This window comes from Pithys albifrons, chromosome 1 (assembly GCF_047495875.1).
Source record: "Pithys albifrons albifrons isolate INPA30051 chromosome 1, PitAlb_v1, whole genome shotgun sequence".
Classification (NCBI taxonomy): Eukaryota; Metazoa; Chordata; class Aves; order Passeriformes; family Thamnophilidae; genus Pithys; species Pithys albifrons.
Genome location: NC_092458.1, coordinates 124,683,312 through 124,705,774, shown reverse-complemented (window position 1 = coordinate 124,705,774; position 22,463 = coordinate 124,683,312). Strand labels below are relative to the sequence as shown.

The 22,463-nt window shown below is 45.6% G+C and overlaps 2 protein-coding genes across 3 annotated transcripts in view; both read right to left on the bottom strand.

The window, feature by feature from the left end:
• The window catches only part of VPS26C (VPS26 endosomal protein sorting factor C), a 541,728-nt gene that overhangs the window by 309,531 nt on the left and 209,734 nt on the right, over window positions 1–22,463 (bottom strand). The gene's annotated exons all lie outside the window — the stretch shown is intronic.
• The window catches only part of HLCS (holocarboxylase synthetase), a 110,241-nt gene that overhangs the window by 12,164 nt on the left and 75,614 nt on the right, over window positions 1–22,463 (bottom strand). For both annotated transcript variants that reach the window (XM_071567002.1, XM_071567013.1), the window contains 2 exons: window positions 4,364–4,431; window positions 3,136–3,296 (listed from right to left, as the gene is read on the bottom strand). In XM_071567002.1, coding sequence (XP_071423103.1) covers window positions 3,136–3,296; window positions 4,364–4,431 — 229 coding nt within the window. The remainder of the gene's footprint in view (window positions 1–3,135; window positions 3,297–4,363; window positions 4,432–22,463) is intronic.

Sequence of the window (22,463 nt, the reverse complement as noted above, 5' to 3'; positions counted from 1 at the left end):
AGTGAAAAGGAAAGTATCACCCACTCGGATTCCTTACGGAAAACGACTCAACTCTTGGCACTGGGGAAATGTTTACAGGAGGCTCTTGAGATGTGTGAAGTGTGACAGAGTTAAGTGGTGTTATCAGTGATAAAAGACCTTCTGAGTGGCTGTCCAGGAGACCTTCCTTGAGGAGAACACACAACACCTGTAAGACCCAGACAGCAGCTCTGCAGCTGAAGTGGCAACAAGCAGAAGGACCATCAAGTCGACAGGGTGTTCTCGGGGTGTGGATGACACAGCAGAGACTGTGCAGAGAATGGACTCTCAAAGCTCCACACAGCCTTGAGAGGACACACAACCAAGGCCTTGGTGCTGCTTCTTTGGTAGACTCAATAATCCTACAAATGATGGTAGATGAGAGAATGGGCCAGGGGGAACTCAGGGTTTGGAATGGAAATGCTCAGATGGACTTCAGAGTGAAGGAAATTAAAGTGTGTTAAGATGTTATTGAGAATCTGATGCACCCCCAGAGAGGGATGGGAAACCTGGAGGAGACAATGATGCCTTTGGGGACAGTACAGGAAGGACATGGAGCTGCTGGAGAGGCCAGAGAAGGCCCCAGGATGGGCAGAGGATGGAGCAGCTTTGCTGGGAGGAAAGGCTGGCACAGCTGGGATTGGCAAGCCTGGAGAAGAGAAGCTTTGGGGGGACCTCAGTGTGGCCTTCCAGGAGCTGAAGGAGCCACAGGAAAGATGGAGAGAGACCATTTGCAAGGGCTGGAGAGACAGGACAAGGGGAATGGCTTCAGACTGGCTGGATGGGATATTGGGCAGGAATTGCTGTCTGGGAGGGTGGGCAGGCCCTGGCACAGGTTGGGCAGAGCAGCTGTGGCTGCCCCATCCCTGGGAGTGTCCCAGGCCAGGTTGGACAGGGCTTGGAGCAGCCTGGGCTGGTGGGAGGTGTCCCTGTCATGGCAGGGGTGGCACTGGGTGGGCTTTAAGAATCCAATCCAAAACAGTCTCAGATTCATTCTGTGATCCTGTGATTAGTCCTCTGGATGGGCTTTAAGATTCTTTCCAACCCAAACCATTCCGTGATTCCATGACTGTAGATCAGCCAGCACAACATGGGCATGAAGAAAATCCCTGCCCTGCCCAATCCTAATGAGGAAATAGAACCACTGAGATTCTGATACATCATTTTGGAATTTCCCTGCTTTAATCTGAGTCCTGTCCCCAACTCTGGTTTCGCTCATTGCCTTGGGGTGATGTCCAATCACATTGAGCATCTCACACAGTTTGGGACAGCACATGCATTACTGACACAGATCTGACAGAGGATCTGGAGAGGCTGGAGAGATGGGGCTGATTGCAATGGGATGGAGTTCAACAAGGCCAAGTGCAGGTCCTGCCCTTTGGCCACCCCAACCCCCTGCAGAGCTCCAGGCTGGGCACAGAGTGGCTGGAGAGCAGCCAGGCAGAGGGACCTGGGGGGACTGAGGGACAGGAAGCTCAACAGGAGCCACCAGTGTGCCCAGGTGGCCAAGAAGGCCAAGGGGATCCTGGCCTGGATCCAAACTAGCGTGGCCAGCAGGCCCAGGGCAGTGACCCTTGCCCTGGACTCTGCCTTGGGGAGGCCACACCTTGAGTGTTGTGTTCAGTTCTGGGCCCCTCAGTTGAGGCAAGAGATTGAGGGGCTGGAGCGGGGCCAGAGAAGAGCAACGAGGCTGGAGAAGGGACTGGAGCACAAGTGCTGTGGGGAGAGGCTGAGGGAGCTGGGGGTGTTCAGCCTGGAGAAGAGGAGGCTCAGAGGTGACCTCAGCACTGTCTAGAACTGCCTGAAGGGAAGTTCTGGCCAGGTGGGGGTTGGTCTCTTCTCCCAGGCACTCAGCAATAGGACAAGGGGGCATGATGGGCTCAAGCTCTGCCAGGGGAAATTGAAGTTGGAGATCAGAAAGAAATTCTTTGCAGAGAGAGTGCTCAGGGATTGGAATGGGCTGCCCAGAGAGGGGGTGGATTTCTCATCCCTGGAGGTTTTTCAACTGAGCTTGGCCGTGGCACTGAGTGCCATGATCTGGTAAAGGGACCAAGGGTTGGACTTGATGATCTCGGAGGTCTTTTCCAACCCAATCCATTCTATGACACACACTATTTTTACACCAACATTTAGTTTTTCAGTCACCTCCCTCCTCTTGAGTGGAATAAAATTCCAAATGCCACAGTGCCCCAGGGCAGACACACAGAAGCAAAACCACCTCCATCCATAAATTAGCTCCTTCCCCCCAGTCAGCCTCACAGTTTCTAAAAAAACCACCTCTTGCCCCTCCTGTTTTCAAGCCTTCACTCTAAGCAAATATTTTATATTGCAAATTTTAGCCTGAAGCATTTTGGTTTTATGAAGCACTGAAGTTAGAAGGGTTTAATGGCAAGGCTGACAGACCCTAAACTGCAGCAAAGCTACTGGGTGCCACCATAATAAAGTTCATGTGTAAATGTGTATAAGTCATTGATTTTCTGAAATATAGGAAACATATGCTGGAGTGAACTACTTCTGTAAAATACCAAAGTTTTACAGTTAGCAAATATTAGGAAATGGTAACATTAAAAAGGAGATATATGAGGTGCTGAAGAAGACTGGTTCTTCATTTTAATACTGATGACAGGACACTTGATTCCCTCCTGAGAGCAATACTCCCCAGTTCTTGCTTTAGAAATCACTTTTCAACCTTAAACAAGGCTTGGAAAAATCCTTTAAAGGGGATAAAGTGACCACTGAAATGGCACAAACAAAAAAAAAAGCAGCAAAGGATTTGTCAGTTTTATTCATTTTCCCTTCCTCCTTCTTCCCCAAGCCCTTCAAAATCAATGCAAGTGTTGGACAAACCAAATGGACTTTGTCTTTCCTGCTGAGGACTGAGGTTTACGTTTCCTAAGATGATGAGTGAAATGAGTGGAGTGCATTTAATCAGCTCAGGAAAAGGAAGCACATTTGATTTCTTAAAACATAGAAATAAATGTTATCAAGCTGAAGTTTTGCCACTGGTTTCAGTGCTGAAGAACCAGAGCAGGACTCGGTTATTCTACACTCAGGAGACACAGTTCACACCTGAGCTGAGTGGAAACAGGAGCTCTGAGATGAAGGAGAAGCACCAACCTCATATCCTGGGATTGTTCTGACCGACTCCACCACTGCCAGAGACACCAGGTGCTGAATAAAGGGAATTCTCTGGCCCAGGTTGGAATGCAGGGGAATGGTGAGATGTAAAGTGCAGAGAGCACAGCCCACAGGACTGAGCCAAACATTCCCCCCACGACCTGGGCAGACAGAAAGAGAAAAAAAAAAGGTGACTTGAAGGCAAGAAAAGAATATTTATAAAAAATATCACTGTGTGAATGCAGACAACTACCAAAAACAACACTAAATTCAACAGTGTCCACCCAAGAATCTTCCCCAAGTCCTGTGATGGGTTTTCAAGCTCATTTTGAAAGAAAAAGGGTTAAAATGCAAAGATTTTACTTCCAAAAGCAGCAATTTATTTAATGTTCCCATCCCTGGAAGTGTCCAAGGCCAGGTTGGATGGAGTTCTGAACAACCTGACCTGGTGAAAGGTGTTCCTGCCCATGGCAGGGGGTGGGACAAGATGATCTTTAAAGTCTGTTCTAAAGTCCATTCAGACCACTCTAAGACTCTGTTCTATGAGTTTAATGCACAAGTTGCTCTTCAAATCCCTAAATGACTTGATTCCAGGATTTTCCTGCTCTCTGATATCACAGACACGTAACCAACTCTTGCTTTGTTGAAGTGAAGAACCATTTGTGAAGATATTCTGATTCCCACAGTGGGAATCAACCTGACAGGAGCCAGGGAACCATCTCTGCATGGGATCTGTGCTCAGAAAACCTCACCAGGCCAGAAACTGGGGTCTCTTAATTAAATAAAAGTGGTTTTTCAATAAGTTCTAGCAAGAGACAGGACTTGCTCACATTTCTCTGCTGGTCAGGCAGGTCCTGCAGGCTCAGGAAACTTCCATTTCAGAGCAAGTCAAGCCCCAGACTTGTTGCAGTTAAGCCAGAGGGGAAGTTCTGGTTTGGAACTCTGACTTGCATTACACTAAATGGAGTGATGGCAGTTTCCATGCCCAGGGAGGTTTTTTGGCACAAACGAGGAGACCACGAAATCATTTCTGCAAAAGCCACCAAACATCCTGCAAATGTTTATTTTGGTCTCCGCTGGTTTAGGTTTGGAGTTTGAATGCTCAGCTCAAGCAGGAGGAGGAGAAGAAGAGATGATTATTCAGTGGATTATATTATCAAAAATGATCATTAAAATGCCCCATTTCATGTATTTAATACACATTTATTACCAGAGGGAACTCACTCACCTTTCCCTTGTGTCTGTCGAACAGCAACTGCAATTAAACCCATCTCCTCAGGCACCTCCAACATTAACCTGCCAATTAGGGGCGGGGGGAAGAAAACAAACAAACCACAAGCTCATCAGCTGCAACACTGAGCCACAGTCAGGAAAATTCAGGTTTAAACATCAGCTCATATTTAATGTTAATTCTGCCCCACCATTCACGTGCTTTCAGCAACATTCACTCCTGACCCAAACCCATCAGAAGATTAAATAAAAGGATGGAGTGCCAAATGATAATGGAGAAATGGCTGAATCCATCCCACTCTGGAGCCACAGCTCATTTCAGGTGCCCTCTGATAACACAGGGTTTGTTTCTCTCCACATTTTCTCAGAGTACTCATTTTTTTGGGGTCGTATCTTCGCCCAAGTGACAACCAGCAATTGGAGACATTTGTTTCTACTTACAGCAAATTTTTGTTCATGCTACAAAACACAAGAGCAGCAGTTTCTGATTATTTAGCAAAGCAATATGGTGGCAATAAAGCAGTTTAAAAGATACACTATCCCCTGAGAACTAATTATGATTTAACTACAGTAAATAAATCTACACCTTCGGAGAACTCGAGAGAACACTGGCTTGTTTTAAGGCTTGTGCTCTGCTTTTAAAATAGTTTCACTTAAAAGAAGACTAACTTTCCTCTGGGGACAAGTAGAAAGTGCACTTTAACACCACCAAATGAGTCAGTGCTAGACTTGAAAAGGAAAGGAAAAAAAAAAAGGAGAAAAAACCCCACTGTGAGAACTTCACTCGGGCCACTTTAGCAAAGGTTTGAACCTCCTGCACTCCACGTTTTTCAGAAGTTATTTAACAGATAAAACATATTTAACAAACTCCCTCTGAAGTCCTGATCTGTCTGAGGGGTGTTTCAAGACCTGCAATCAAGTGCTGTGAGCAGAAATGTCCCCCCCCCAAGTGCCCTCAGACAGGTCTTTGTGCAGAAGATCAGCTGAGGAACCATCACCCCTCCTGCTCCACGTGCCATGAAATGGGTCATCAGTAACTCCTGGGGCTGTGGAGGCACCAAAATGCAAGAAACTCTGAGGCTTCAGAGGATCTTTGAAATGATTGACTTGCTTTCCTGATGATCAAAATGGTCACTGGAGGGCCCAGGCAAAGCCTGGAGCACAAATGACTTTGTTAATTATAAATCATGGGATGGTTTGGGTTGGGAGGGACCTTGAGGGACACACAACCCAACAGGAGTGTAACAGGCTCCACAGTGTTTTCCCTGAAGCAGTGAGAAGCTGAGATGCTGCCAAAGCCCAACAGCCAAAGATCTCTTTGCAGTCCCCTCCCAGATCCCCCAAAATTCACCAGGATAACCCTGTGGGTTACAGACCAGGCTCACCCACCCACCACCAGCCTCCAACACTGAACTGCTCCTCTTCCCACCATGAAATCTTCCAGCAAGGCAGGAAGAGACCCTCAGGGTCATCCAGTCCCACCAACACCACCCCTAATTCACATCCCCAAGGGCCAAATCCAGACCACTCTGGGACACTCAGAATCACAGAACAGAATGATGTCCAGAGACAGGAACTCCATCATCTCCCTGGGACACTCATTCCAAGGCTTGGCCACTCTTTCAGAGGAATATTTTTTCCTAATCTCTGATCTGAACCTGCCCTGGTGCAGTTTGAGGCCATCTCCTCTCCCCCTTCCCTTGGCCATGGCAGAAGAGCCTGACCCCCCTCACTGCCCCCTCACAGAACCATAGAATGGATTGGGTTGGAAAAGACCTCCGAGATCATCAAGTCCAACCCTTGGGCCAACTCCAGTCCCTTTACCAGATCATGGCACTCAGTGCCACGGCCAAGCTCAGCTGAAAAACCTCCAGGGATGGGGAATCCACCCCCTCTCTGGACAGCCCATTCCAATCCCTGAGCACTCTCTCTGCAAAGAATTTCTTTCTGCTCTCCAACTTCAATTTTCCCTGGCAGAGCTTGAGCCCATCGTGCCCCCTTGTCCTATTGCTGAGTGCCTGGGAGAAGAGACCAACCCCCAGCTGGCCAGAACTTCCCTTCAGGCAGTTCCAGACAGTGCTGAGGTCACCTCTGAGCCTCCTCTTCTCCAGGCTGAACACCCCCAGCTCCCTCAGCCTCTCCCCACAGCACTTGTGCTCCAGTCCCTTCTCCAGCCTTGTTGCTCTTCTCTTCTCAGTTGGGTTGGAAGAGACCTCTGAGATCATCAACCCTTGATCCAACCCTACTGTGATCACCAGCCCAGGGCACTCTGTGCCCTGGGCTGGTGATCACAGTGGGGTTGGATCAAGACATGGTGGATTCTCTGTCCCTTCTCCAGCCTCGTTGCTCTTCTCTGGCCCCGCTCCAGCCCCTCAATCTCTTGCCTCAACTGAGGGGCCCAGAACTGAACACAACACTCAAGGTGTGGCCTCCCCAAGGCAGAGTCCAGGGGAAGGGTCACTGCCCTGGGCCTGCTGGCCACGCTAGTTTGGATCCAGGCCAGGATCCCCTTGGCCTTCTTGGCCACCTGGGCACACTGGTGGCTCCTGTTGAGCTTCCTGTCCCTCAGTCCCCCCAGGTCCCTCTGCCTGGCTGCTCTCCAGCCACTCTGTGCCCAGCCTGGAGCGCTGCAGGGGGTTGGGGTGGCCAAAGGGCAGGACCTGCACTTGGCCTTGTTGAACTCCATCCCATTGCAATCAGCCCATCTCTCAAGTCCTCCTGACAGGGAGTTGTGCAGAGCAATGAGGTCCCCCCTGAGCCTCCTCTTCTCCAGACAAACCCCCGCAGCTCCCTCAGTTGCTCCTCCCATGAATGTTCTCCAGGTCCATTCCCTTCCCTGGACAAGCTCCAGCCCCTAGAGGAGAAAATCCACCGAAGCTCATGAGGCTTCATCATCTCTGTCTTCTGGGAACAGCCTGATTTCAGTCCCAACACCAACTTCATGGGTTTTGCCACATGAAAAAACCTTGATTTTAAATTTGGAAGTACAGTTAGGAAGAGATTACAGGCTTTGCTGAAAGACACTGATGTCTGTTAGTTCTCCATTCACAGATCTGGTTTTAAACAGGCAAAAAAAATAAAAATCATGTGCTGCCACGATGGGAGGAAAATAAACAGAGCAGGAGAAAAGTTAATTAGGAACCCAAAAGACAGAGATACAATTTGCAGAGCAGATGGATGTGACTCTTAAAGGCTTGGCAGCAGGTGACAACATTGGGCATGGAGAGACCGAGGCTGGGCTTTGAAGGGTCAGGAAGGAAATCCTTGAGGGGAAGTTGTTCATGCCCAGAGTGATGCAAGAGGCAAAGAAATTCAGTTTTGCTGCTTCCTGAGATGCTGCTGCAAAACCCACGAAGCCCATGACAATAAAAATCTGCACAAACCACCCCCCTGACCCACCCCCCCCAAACTTCAGAGCTTTGTCAACTGTTAATTTTGTTGGTTTGGTTTTTTTTCCTGGGAAAAACAACTTTGGATTTGCCTCCCCAGAAAGATTAACTGTACGTGCACTTTTTTACATATTGACTTCCCTTCTTTTCTTTCAACTTAATCAGTTGCAGCTTTGACAATTTGGTTTTTCTGCAGTGGCTTCATCACAGTGTTCACATTTCCCCCCACCCAAACGTTTTTCCTTCAAGAAATTCTCTTTTTTTTGTGTGTGCTCTTAAGTTTTTCCTTCAAGAAATTCTCTATTTTTTGTGTGTGCTCTTAAGTTTTTCCTTCAAGAAATTCTTTTTTTTTCTCTTAAGTTTTTCCTTCAAGAAATTCTCTTTTTTTTCTGTGTGTGCTCTTGAGCTTTTCCTTCAAGAAATTCTTTTTTTTTTGTGTGTGCTCAAGCTTTTCCTTCAAGAAATTCTCTTTTTTTCCTGTGTGTTCTTAAGTTTTTCCTTCAAGAAATTCTCTATTTTTTTTGTGTGTGTGTTCTTAAGTTTTTCCTTCAAGAAATTCTCTATTATTTTCTTTTTGCTCTTAAGTTTTTCCTTAAAGAAATTCTTTTTTTTTTGTGTGTGTGCTCTTAAGTTTTTTCCTTCAAGAAATTCTCTTTTTTTTTTTTGCTCTTAAGTTTTTCCTTCAAGAAATTCTCTTTTTTTTGTGTGTGCTCTTAAGTTTTTCCTTCAAGAAATTCTCTTTTTTTTGTGTGTGCTCTTAAATTTTTCCTTCAAGAAATTCTCTTTTTTTGTGTGTGTGTGCTCTTGTTTTTCCTTCAAGAAATTCTCTTTTTTTTCTGTGTATTCTTAAGTTTTTCCTTCAAGAAATTCTCTTTTTTTTTTTGCTCTTAAGTTTTTCCTTCAAAAATTCTCTTTTTTTTTGTGTGTGTGTGCTCTTAAGTTTTTCCTTCAAGAAATTCTCTTTTTTTTTTTGCTCTTAAGTTTTTCCTTCAAGAAATTCTCTTTTTTTCTCTTAAGTTTTTCCTTCAAGAAATTCTCTTTTTTTGTGTGTGCTCTTAAGTTTTTCCTTCAAGAAATTCTCTTTTATTTTGTGTGTGCTCTTAAGTTTTTCCTTCAAGAAATTCTCTTTTATTTCTTTTTTGCTCTTAAGTTTTTCCTTCAAGAAATTCTTTTTTTTTTTTGCTCTTAAGTTTTTCCTTCAAGAAATTCTCTTTTTTTTTCACTTAAGTTTTTCCTTCAAGAAATTCTTTTTTTTTCTCTTAAGTTTTTCCTTCAAGAAATTCTCTTTTTTTGTGTGTGTGCTCTTAAGTTTTTCCTTCAAGAAATTCTGTTTTTTTTTTGCTCTTAAGTTTTTCCTTCAAGAAATTCTGTTTTTTTTTTTGCTCTTAAGTTTTTCCTTCAAGAAATTCTTTTTTTTTGTGTGGGCTCTTAAGTTTTTCCTTCAAGAAATTCTCTTTTTTTTCTCATAACTTTTTCCTTCAAGAAATTCTCTTTTTTTTTTTGCTCTTAAATTTTTCCTTCAAGAAATTCTCTTTTTTTTGTGTGTGTGTGCTCTTGTTTTTCCTTCAAGAAATTTTTTTTTTTCTCTTAAGTTTTTCCTTCAAGAAATTCTTTTATTTTTTGCTCTTAAGTTTTTCCTTCAAGAAATTCTCTTTTTTTGTGTGTGCTCTTTAACTTACTCTACATATTAAGTCAAAAAAACCCACACTGAGATACAAGAGTGGGGAAACACGAGACATCTGAAGACAAATTTCCCCATCAGGAAGAATATCAAGTGGCATTTTTATGTTCACAGAAGATGACACTGGAATTTGACACAAATTCTTTGCTGCTTTGAGCATTTTTGTGGCATTGCCCCAAACGTCAGCGAGGCACTTTTGGTATCTGAGGATATTAAAAATCTTCAGAGGGAGATACTAATTTTCCAGCCCAACGCCCTCCTGCCAGCCCTGAGAATGCTGCCAGGAGGAACAAATGATACCTGATTGTTTTATAAAGAGACTTCCAGTGGCAGGAGGACTTGGCAAAGAATTCTCGTCCTACATGAGCATAAAATGGGAGTTGAAACCACAAACCCCAATGTTGGAATAATGTTCACGGCCTGACAAGTCTGAATTTCCCTGATGTTGTGGCTTGGGGATTGAGCCCCTCATTAAGGCATCCTGCTGTGCCCCAGGATTGCAGAGCTTTTCCAACACTGCATTCCAGATGTTCAAATACCTGGGCACACCAAGGGAAGTTCTGGCCACGTTTGTCCCTTCCCTTCACGTTTCTTGGCTGAAAATCTCACTCTCAAATAGCTTGTTTATAGAATGTTTTAAAGCAACATAAAACAAAAAAACCCAAAATATTTAAATTTTTAGTCAAATCCCAGGATCATTGAGGTTGGCAAAGCCCTGCCAGCCCCTGGAGCCCACCCTGTGCCTCAAGCCCACCTTGGCAAAGCCCTGCCAGCCCTTGGAGCCACCCTGTGCCCCATGCCCACCTTGGCAAAGCCCTGCCAGCCCCTGGAGCCCACCCTGTGCCTCAAGCCCACCTTGGCAAAGCCCTGCCAGCCCCTGCAGCCCACCCTGTGCCTCAAGCCCACCTTGGCAAAGCCCTGCCAGCCCTTGGAGCCACCCTGTGCCCCATGCCCACCTTGGCAAAGCCCTGCCAGCCCCTGGAGCCCACCCTGTGTTCCATGCCCACCTTGGTAAAGCCCTGCCAGCCCCTGGAGCCCACCCTGTGCCCAATGCCCACCTTGGCACAGCCCTGCCAGCCCCTGGAGCCCACCCTGTGCCCAATGCCCACCTTGGCACAGCCCTGCCAGCCCCTGCAGCCCACCCTGTGCCTCAAGCCCACCTCAGCACAGCCCTGCCAGCCCCTGCAGCCCACCCTGTGCCTGATGCCCACCTTGGCAAAGCCCTGCCAGCCCCTGGAGTCCACCCTGTGCCCAATGCCCACCTTGGCAAAGCCCTGCCAGCCCCTGCAGCCCACCCTGTGCCTCAAGCCCACCTTGGCAAAGCCCTGCCAGCCCCTGGAGCCCACCCTGTGCCCCATGCCCACCTCGGCAAGGCCCTGCCAGTCCCTGGAGCCCACCCTGTGCCCAATGCCCACCTTGGCAAAGCCCTGCCAGCCCCTGGAGCCCACCCTGTGCCCGATGCCCACCTTGGCAAAGCCCTGCCAGCCCCTGGAGCCCACCCTGTGCCCCATGCCCACCTCAGCACAGCCCTGCCAGCCCCTGGAGCCCACCCTGTGCCTCATGCCCACCTCAGCACAGCCCTGCCAGCCCCTGGAGCCCACCCTGTGCCAGATCTCATGAGAGGCAGCTCTGAAGGCCAAAGGAGCTCAGCTGACCTGGGCTTTAAAGTCAACCTTTCACAAGCAAGTCCATCACAATCCTGGGGAAAACAGGGGGAGGAACAGAGTCTGGATTGGCTAAAAAGGGAATCCACAACTGCTTGTGGGATTGCTTTGACAATCAGCCCTCCTGCACAGCCAGGGTAGGGCTCTGCCATCAAACCCTCAGCTTTTTTCTGCTCACTGCCTTTTTCAGCTGGTAATTTCCTTGTCTTCCTGTTTTTATCCCAGAGACTTTATAATTAGTTCTTTGTGTGAGTTTATGGGTTCTTCCTCTTCAAAAAGAGAAGTTTAGAACAAGGTGTCAGGAAACAACATTCATGAGGAAACCATGGGCTTCCAGGAACTGGGGCTAAAGCACAGTGGGGACACCTGAGGCTCAGTCAGCTCTTCACCAAGGTCTTCCAGGACTTTCCGCAGGGATCAGGGAGAAGAGGAAACACCACCAGCAGAGGATTGATCTCCTAAATCTCTTTTCAATAGAAGTCATGACTCATTCAAGGTGGAGAGAAGATGGGATGGATCTGGGAGTGATGGCACAGCAAGGTCTTCACCAGCATCGATATCATGGACATCACGGAAAATACATCATGGGCATGGACATCATGGACATGGACGTCATGAACCTCACGGGCATGGACATCATGGACATCATGGACATGGACATCATGGGCATGGACATCATGGGCATGGACATCAAGGTCATGGACATCATGGACATGGATGTCATGAACCTCACGGGCATGGACATCACAGACATGAACATCATGGTCATGGACATCATGGGCATGGACATAATGGTCAAGGACATAATGGTCATGGACATCATGGACAAAGACATCATGGGCATGGACATCATGGTCAAGGACATAATGGTCATGGACATCATGGACATGGAAATCAAGGTCATGGACATCATGGATGTCATGGTCATGGACATCATGGCCATGGACATCACGGACGTGGACATCAAGGTCATGGACATCATGGACGTCATGGTCATGGACATCATGGACATGGACATCATGGACATCATGAACAAGAACATCATGGTCATGGACATCATGGACATGGACATCATGGACATGGACATCATGGACAAAGACATCATGGACATGGACATCATGGACAAAGACAACATGGACATCATGAACATCATGAACAAGAACACCATGGTCATGGACATCATGGACATGGACATCATGGACATCATGGACAAGGACATCATGGACAAGGACATCATGGTCATGGACATCATGGACATCAACATCATGGAATTGGACATCGGGGAAGTCCCAGAGAGAGGGAGAAGGGAAAACACGTCCAAGATGTTCTTTGACTGCACTCCTGTATCCAAGTGCAGCCATTGTGGTCCACCTGGATGCACCACCAGATGAGCAAAGAGTGGATTCTGGGATTGAAAGGCAGTGGTTTGCACTCCCCATCCAGGCTGGGAGTTCCTCAGGGGTTTACCCTGAGACTTGTCCTATCTAATACCTTAATTAGGAGAAAAAGGAAATGAGGATAAAAGGAAATGAGGAGACAGAAGAGGAAATGGCAGGACATCAATCAAGTTTGGCAATAATGAACTATGAGGATAATTAAACACTGCACAGAGGCTGAGGAGGTTTCCAAGAGCAAGCCCTGAGCAAGTTGGTTTGAGTTCATTGCTGATTCTGCTTAAAGGAAGGAGGTTGGTGGAAAGATCCTGAGGGATCCTTCCCAAACTGAGGGATCCTTCCCAACCTGAGGGATCCTTCCTGACCTGAGGGATCCTTCCCAACCTGATGGATCCTTCCCAACCTGATGGATCCTTCCCAACCCGAGGGATCCTTCCCAACCTGAGGGATCCTTCCCAGCCTGAGGGATCCTTCCCAGCCTGAGGGATCCTTCCCAACCTGATGGATCCTTCCCAACCTGAGGGATCCTTCCTGACCTGAGAGATCCTTCCCAGCCTGAGGGATCCTTCCCAACCTGATGGATCCTTCCCAACCTGAGGGATCCTTCCCAACCTGAGGGATCCTTCCCAGCCTGAGGGATCCTTCCCAACCTGATGGATCCTTCCCAACCTGAGGGATCCTTCCTGACCTGAGAGATCCTTCCCAGCCTGAGGGATCCTTCCCAACCTGAGGGATCCTTCCCAGCCTGAGGGATCCTTCCCAACCTGAGGGATCCTTCCCGACCTGAGAGATCCTTCCCAACCTGATGGATCCTTCCCAACCTTAGGGATCCTTCCCAGCCTGAGGGATCCTTCCCAACCTGAGGGATCCTTCCCAGCCTGAGGGATCCTTCCCGACCTGAGAGATCCTTCCCAGCCTGAGGGATCCTTCCCAACCTGAGGGATCCTTCCTGACCTGAGAGATCCTTCCCAGCCTGAGGGATCCTTCCCAACCTGATGGATCCTTCCCAACCTGAGGGATCCTTCCCAGCCTGAGGGATCCTTCCCAACCTGATGGATCCTTCCCAACCTGAGGGATCCTTCCTGACCTGAGAGATCCTTCCCAGCCTGAGGGATCCTTCCCAACCTGAGGGATCCTTCCCAGCCTGAGGGATCCTTCCCAACCTGAGGGATCCTTCCCGACCTGAGAGATCCTTCCCAACCTGATGGATCCTTCCCAACCTTAGGGATCCTTCCCAGCCTGAGGGATCCTTCCCAACCTGAGGGATCCTTCCCAGCCTGAGGGATCCTTCCCGACCTGAGAGATCCTTCCCAGCCTGAGGGATCCTTCCCAACCTGATGGATCCTTCCCAACCTGAGGGATCCTTCCCAACCTGAGGGATTCTTTCCCTCCAGAAAATGCACAGAAATTTGGTGTCTCTGGTGTTTCCAGCAGCCCTTTAGGTTTGGTTGAAATCAGTCAGAACTAGCCATTAACTACTAATTAATCAAACAGTAATTTAGCCCCAGGGCTGCTCACTGGAATCCCCCACCCCAAGCAGGACCCTCAAACCATTTTCAGACTCTCTTCCAAGCCTAAATATTTAAATTTATTCACCTCCCACTTTCCATGAAGCGTTTTACACAAGGCCAGGTGCAACTTGAGGGCTCCCAAAGGATTCACCCCCCGAGGTGAGACAAGTAGAACACCTAAACTGTTAATCCTTCTGAGGCTCATTTCCATGGCAGGAATCTCCTCATTCCACACTTCCAACTGTGCCTGTATCCAGCCTGTGCCAGAACACACCTCTCCATGAATGCCCTCCTCTGTTCCAGTGCAAAAAGCCAGAGCTCCTTGCACCTTCTACTGGGTTTCCCCATAGCAATGTTAGCACAGAAAGGGCCATTTAATGTCAAATTCTCCTTGAAATCCTTGGATCTCCCCAAGTCCTGCATGAGGAGGAAAAAGCATTAAGGGATTACAACATGCCAGCCATGGGGAAAGGTGAAAAAGTCCTGGAATCTTGGATGAGGTGGTTTCTTGCACCTTCCTTCAACCAGCACTACAAAGAGAAGACTGTCCTGTGCTAGACGTGGCATTTTCAGCAGGGAATTGCCACGAGGAGCAACTCAGAGAGGGTGAAATCCCTGAGAGCAGTGCAGGAACAACAGTAGAATTCCAAGGAAACTGCAGGATGGAAAGACTGGGAGCAGGGCAGAGTCCTGGGAGTTCTTGGTGCAGAGAAGAGCAACAAGGCTGGTGAAGGGAGTGGAGCACAAGTGCTGTGGGGAGAGGCTGAGGGAGCTGGGGGTGTTCAGCCTGGAGAAGAGGAGGCTCAGAGGTGACCTCAGCACTGTCTGGAACTGCCTGAAGGGAAGTTCTGGCCAGCTGGGGGTTGGTCTCTTCTCCCAGGCACTCAGCAATAGGACAAGGGGGCACGATGGGCTCAAGCTCTGCCAGGGGAAATTGAAGTTGGAGAGCAGGAAGAAATTCTTTGCAGAGAGAGTGCTCAGGGATTGGAATGGGCTGCCCAGAGAGGGGGTGGATTCCCCATCCCTGGAGGTTTTTCAGCTGAGCTTGGCCGTGGCATTGAGTGCCATGATCTGGTAAAGGGACTGGAGTTGGACCAAGGGTTGGACTTGATGATCTCAGAGGTCTTTCCCAACCCAAACCATTCTATGACTCTATTCTATTCTATAACTCTGATCTGGCTCTCCACAAACGAACTCCACTGTTGGCAGGGCAGAAACAGCAGCAGGAGATGCCAGTGGAGAGAAGGGAAGTCTAAACCACCTCCTTCTCACCACCCATGTCCTTAGGCTTGATTTAAATGACAATATTTTGGCCTGGGAATAGCTTTGCTTGTGGGATTGCTTTGACAATCAGCTCTCCTGCACAGCCAGGGTAGGACTCTACCATTAAACCTTTTTTTCTGCTCACTGCTCTTTTTTCAGCTGGTAATTTTCTTGTCTCCTTATTTTTATCCCAGAGATTTTATAATTAGTCCTTTGTGTGTGTTTATGGGCTTTTCCTCTTCAAGAAGAGAATTTGAAAACACAGCTCCATCCAGCCAAAGGTGTCAGGAAACAGACCCAAATAAGAAAGGACTCCAAAAAATCAGTTTGCCAACAAAATGCCAGTAAAATTTGAAACCCGGGTTCAGACACACTGGGAATGTTCCAAAACTGCAAACTTAAAGAACTTCTTTATTCACTAAATCAGCTTCTCTGTGAATATCATCAAGACCACAAAGTTACAGCAAAGGAGGGAGTTTCCGAGGGAGATGTGAGGAGGGTTGAGGAGTTTAAGTTGTTTCAATTTGTGATTTGAAAAGTAAAAACTTGTCCTGTTTTGAACAACTTATTTCATTTTTTCCCCCCTTCAATGAGCAATCTCTTCAATTCATGACCTCTCTTTGCTTGAAAAGCTGCCTGAAAGGTGCCCAAAAATTAACATGGGACAATGGAAATGAGAGAGAGAGATAAGAAACAGAACTCCAGAGCCAAGATTTAAGGAATAGGACAATTCCTGGAATGCAGGGAAATGTATTTATCATAACATGGGAAGAGCAGAATCCTCAGACTGGAAGAAAAAGTTCTAAACATGTTGATGAGAAGCAGATCTTGTGCAAAGTCAGAGGGATGCAATGAAGAACCCAAACCATGCCCACCAGTCCAGGCTGTGGAGATGCCCTTGGACCAGACTGATGTCACCTCCTCAGACCAGGACTGGGAGTGAGAACCTCCTGAGGGTCAGCAGGACCAAGAGCCACGTCCTGACCATGGGATGGGAAGGAGCAGATGGAGCAGCCCTGGGAGAAGGACCTGGGGGTGCTGGTGGGGAGAGGATAGACATGGCCCAGCCCAGAGACCTCCTGTGCCCTGGGATCATCCCCAGGGGGGGTTGTGCCCCTCTGTCCCCCAGGTGAGCCCCACCTGCAGAGCACAGGAAGGACATGGAGCTGCTGGAGAGGCCAGAGGAGGCCCCAGGATGGGAGAGAATGGAGCAGCTCTGCTGGGAGGAAAGGCTGGCACAGCTGGCATTGGCCAGCCTGGAGAGGAGAAGCTTTGGGGGGACCTCAGTGTGGCCTTCCAGGAGCTGAAGGAGCCACAAGAAAGATGGAGAGAGACCATTGCCAAGGGATGGAGGGACAGGACAAGGGGAATGGCTTCAAAGTGCCAGAGGGCAGGGCTGGATGGGATATTGGGCAGGAATTGCTGGCTGGGAGGGTGGGCAGGCCCTGGCACAGGTTGGGCAGAGCAGCTGTGGCTGCCCCATCCCTGGGAGTGTCCCAGGCCAGGCTGGACAGGGCTTGGAGCAGCCCGGGCTGGTGGGAGGTGTCCCTGCCCATGGCAGGGGGTGGCACTGGGTGCTGCTGCTGGAGAGGCCAGAGGAGGCCCCAGGATGGGCAGAGGATGGAGCAGCTCTGCTGGGAGGAAAGGCTGGCACAGCTGGCATTGGCCAGCCTGGAGAAGAGAAGCTTTGGGGGGACCTCAGTGTGGCCTTCCAGGAGCTGAAGGAGCCACAGGAAAGATGGAGAGAGACCATTTCCAAGGGCTGGAGGGACAGGACAAGGGGAATGGCTTCAAACTGCCAGAGGGCAGGGCTGGATGGGATATTGGGCAGGAATTGCTGGCTGGAAGGGTGGGCAGGTCCTGGCACAGGTTGGGCAGAGCAGCTGTGGCTGCCCCATCCCTGGGAGTGTCCCAGGCCGGAGCTTTCCATTGAAAAGTGGGAAAAATTAAAGCATTTCAACAACAAAAAAATTCCACTCTCTGCTAAGTAATTGCAGAACACCTGGAAAATCAGCAATAACTCTTATTTTCCTGACATTACCAATGTCTCCTTTATTCTGTTCCCACTGAAAGGATCATCAAAATTAATTAATTGAAAAATTAGCAATAACATTTATTTTCCTTACATTACGAATGTCTCCTTTATGCTGCTCCCATTGACAATGTCACAAAATTAATTAATTGAAAAATTAGCAATAACACTTATTTTCTTTGCATTATCAGTATTTCCTTCATCCTGTTCCCACTGAAAGGGTCACCAAAATTAATTAATTGAAAAATTAGCAGTAACTTATTTTCCTGACATTACCAATATTTCCTTTCTGCTGTTCCCATTGACAGTTATAAAAATTAATTAACTCAAAAATTAGCAATAACATTTATTTTCCTGCATTACCCATTTCTCCTTTATGTTACCTCTGAAATTATCATCAAAATTAATTAATAATTCTTGAAAAATTAGCAATAACACCTATTTTCCTTTCATTAATGATGTTTCTTTTCTCCTGTTCCCACTGAAAGTGTCACCAAAATTAATTAACTCAAAAATTAGCAATATTCTTATTTTCCTTTCATTAATGATGTTCCTTTTCTCCTGTTCCCACTGCAAGTGCCATCAAAATTAATTCATTAATTCTTGAAAAAATCAGGTTTTTCCTCCTTCTCTCTCAAAAAACTCCACGTGTAACAGTGAGAAATGTCTTGGTGTATAATCCAAATAATGGAAATATAAAATATCATGTAAGGGATTAATGCACAAGGAGAAATTTAATGCAAACCTGGGGGGAAAAAAAGGGATTTTTTTGTGTGTAATGTAAATATAAAGGGATTAATGCACAAGAATAAATTTAATGCAAATATGGGGGGGAAAAGGTATTTTTTTACTGTATAACGTAAATAATTTAAAGTATCATTAATGCACAGGGGTAAATTTAATGCAAACTTGGGGGGAAAAAAAGGTATTTTTTATTGTATAATGTAAATAATGCAAAGGGATTTATGCACAAGAATAAATTTAATGAAAATGTGGTGGGAAAAAAGGATTTTTTACTGTATAATGTTAATAATTTAAAGTACCATTAATGCTCAAGGATAAATTTAATGGAAACTTTGGGGAAAAAAAGCATTTTTTTGTTTCTAAATGTTTCAGTCAGACCAATTTTAAAATGAATTCCTAGAAAATGGCAATTGAGGTCTAAAAATTGCAGCTGTTGTTTGAAATGTTTGGTTGTGCAACTGAAGTTCAGAATGTTATTTTTTTTTTGATTATTTTATTGTGCAACTAAATTTTATAATGTTATTTTCTTTCAATGTTTTCTAGTGCAGGTAAAGTTTAGAATGTTGTTTTTATTAATGTATTTTTGTGCAGGTAAAGTTTGGAATGTTGTTTTTTTATAAAGGCACTATCAGGTGTTTACCATATATATAATTTCCCCAATTTTTTATAAAGGTACCATCAGATGTTTATTATATATATAATATATATAAATATATATTTTAGATATATATAGAATTATATTATATATAATATTGCTATATTATATATAATATAATATATAATATATTATATATAATTAGTTATTATATATTATATATTAGCTATAATATAACATATAATATAATATATATAATTATTTAGTATATATTATATATTATCTATAATATAATATATAATTATATATTATATAATTATATAATACATATTACATAATATACAATATTATATAATTATATAATATATAATTACATATTACACAATTATATAATATCTATAATATAATATATAATGATATCTTATATAATTATATAAGATATAATTATATATATAATATAATATATATAATATATATTATATAATATATATTATATAATATAATTATATTTTATATATTATATAAGATATCATTATATATTATAGATAATATTATAAAATATATAATTATAGTATATATAATAATATAATTATATATAATATATAATATATAATACATATAATTATATATAATTATATTATATATTATATATTATATATATAATTATATAATATATAATTATATTGTGTATAATATTTTATATATTATATATATATATTATATTGTATATAATATTATATACAATTATAATTTTCCCAATAAAATGCAGATTCAGAAGTTCTCACAGAGGACAAACCAGTTGCTGTGATGTGAAATGATTGTCATTTTTCCTTTAAAACACTTCCACAAATAGAACTTCCCTGTTCCTTTTTCTCCCCTGAGATGATTCTCCCGTTTTTCTCCCGATTCCAACTCCAGAGCCCGTTAAGAGGCACCAACCCCCAAAAATTATTGCTTTTGTCACGGCGAATTAAGAAAGGCAATAAACACAATATCTCAACTCAGCCGGGCCCTGCTCCTGTGCCTGACAATTCAAACACCAGGAATTCTCCTCATCAAACATCTCCTTTTCCCTCCCACTGCCAAGAGCAACCACAGAAGTTCTAAATTCAACCTTAAAAGCCCAAAGCACTTTCCTCCTGCAAGAGCCAACACTTGAAAACGCCTCAAGGAAGAACAGAAAAGTTCTGTTCCCAAAGATGGTGCTGAATATTTTGGAACCCCCACTGGGCATCAGCTGTGCCAGCTGGAAGGGAGGCCCCACTGCTTCATCCCATGGGTGCTTGGGAGTGGATTTCAGGAGGATTTCAGCTCTCTGCTGCCCAAACAGCCCCTGAAGGCTCCAGGGACGCTCAGCAGAAGGTGGATTTTATCCACAGACCCAACACAGAATGGAGCAGATGTTCAACCCCCAAGCAGTGGATTCCCCTTGACAGGGAGAGCAGGAGAACAAATAGAAGACCCCGAGGCACCTGGTTATGTCAAACTCTTGTGTGCAAGAAATGCAGGAACTTCCTACTTTAAAATTTAAGTTGGAAATCAGAAAAAACTTCTTTGCAGAGAGAGTGCTCAGGCCTTGGAATGGGCTGCCCAGAGAGGGGGTGGATGCCCCATCCCTGGAGGTTTTTCAGCTGAGCTTGGCCGTGGCACTGAGTGCCATGATCTGGTAAAGGGACTGGAGTTGGCCCAAGGGTTGGACCTGATGATCTCGGAGCTCTTTTCCAACCCAATCCATTCTGTGATTCTGTGGATGTGGCACTGAGTGAGAATCCACCATGTCTTGATCCAACCCCACTGTGATCACCAGCCCAGGGCACAGTGGGGTTGGATCAAGGGTTGGACTTGATGATCTCAGAGGTCTTTTTCAACCCAACTGAGAAGAGCAACAAGGCTGGAGAAGGGACTGGAGCACAAGTGCTGTGGGGAGAGGCTGAGGGAGCTGGGGGTGTTTAGCCTGGAGAAGAGGAGGCTCAGAGGTGACCTCAGCACTGTCTGGAACTGCCTGAAGGGAAGTTCTGGCCAGGTGGGGGTTGGTCTCTTCTCCCAGGCACTCAGCAATAGGACAAGGGGGCACGATGGGCTCAAGCTCTGCCAGGGGAAATTGAAGTTGGAGAGCAGAGAGAAATTCTTTGCAGAGAGAGTGCTCAGGGATTGGAATGGGCTGCCCAGAGAGGGGGTGGATTCCCCATCCCTGGAGGTTTTTCAGCTGAGCTTGGCCGTGGCACTGAGTGCCATGATCTGGTAAAGGGACTGGAGTTGGACCAAGGGTTGGACTTGATGATCTCAGAGGTCTTTTCCAACCCAATCCATTCTAGGATTCTGTGATTCTACTTCCAAAATATTAAAAAATGCCCACTTTGAAAAAACAGGATCTGTATAAATACCTCTTACCATGAGAGGTGGGTGGATTGGTCACCATAGGATGGGTTGAGTTGGAAGAGACCCCAAAGCCCACCCAGTGCCACCCCCACCATGGGCAGGGACACCTCCCACCAGCCCAGGTTGCTCCAAGCCCTGTCCAACCCGGCCTTGGACTTTGCTCTCACATCACACACAGGTTCTGGTCCCATCCATGTTCAGAGCACACACACACACAGATCTCCTGGAGTTCTGGGGGCACTTCCCACCGCTCAGTGGTGGGTGTGGAGCTGCAGAAATGTCACATTCCCACCTCAGATACTCCTGTGCAGCAAAGAATGGCCCAGCCATTCCCAAAGTATTCCCAAAGCTCAACCAGAGCTCTGGAAACACTCAGGCCAGAACCCAACTCTCCAGAGAGGTTTTTCCCTCTCCAGGTCCTGAAAGGGGAGACACAAAGAGGTACAAGCCAAGGGCAATAAAAGGGGGTGCAACTCCCACCCTGGCACATTTTTACAGGGTGGCTCCACCTGGAAATTCTCAGAGGTTTAGAAACAACAGAAGATGAAAAGGTAATTTTTATAATCAATCAGAAACACCTTTGCATCCAATGCAGCAACAGAATGGTTGGATATTGTCAGGTTATATTTCCTTACTGCCTGTTGGTGTGTTTTTATTTTGAAATAAATGATGTATTTGACCATCCAGTTTTAAAAGCTACAATAGAATCCTTTCACTAGCACAAAAAATATTCTTCCCTCATTACGTATTTCAAGGCATAAAACTTAAATTCCAATGTAATATCCCAATTTATATAAAACATCCCTACTCCAGCTTATTGTTCTTCTCACTTACATCTAATATTCCAACTTCTATTCTTACATTGCAGTATCAGATAAAGCCAAGTGGCTTCCAAAGCCAAGAAATGCACTGACAAGTTCTCAATTTTAACTGCTGTTTTTAAACCCTACTGTCAAAATAATTTCTTGGAAGTTACCACAGACTGATCTTGGGTTCTTTATCACCCTCAATCTCTCCCCACGACATGAACATTTCTTGCAGTTATGGAAGAGTTGCTATAATTGAATTTCCTTGTCTTCATTAGCTCTTAGGATACTTCCAGAAAGAAAACATGACTGAACTGGAGAGAGGAGATCATAAAATATAAAATGTGACAGCAGAAAAATCCTTTATTTCTTTGCCCATGTAACTCCAGCAGATCTTTCCAGGTAGAACAAACCCTGTGGTGGTCTCCAGATCCAAATGGAGCTTGTGAGATTAAACACACACAAATTAACTCACTCAAATAACCTACTAAAATAAATATTGGCAGAAAAAATGAAGTTTACTCCTCCCTGCAGTAAAATCCCAGGGAAAACTTTTGACAATCCACATTGGAAGCTGAAGGACTTGAAAGAAGTAACATCATAATGTGCCTTCTCATCCCAACCAGAGCTCTCTGATGAA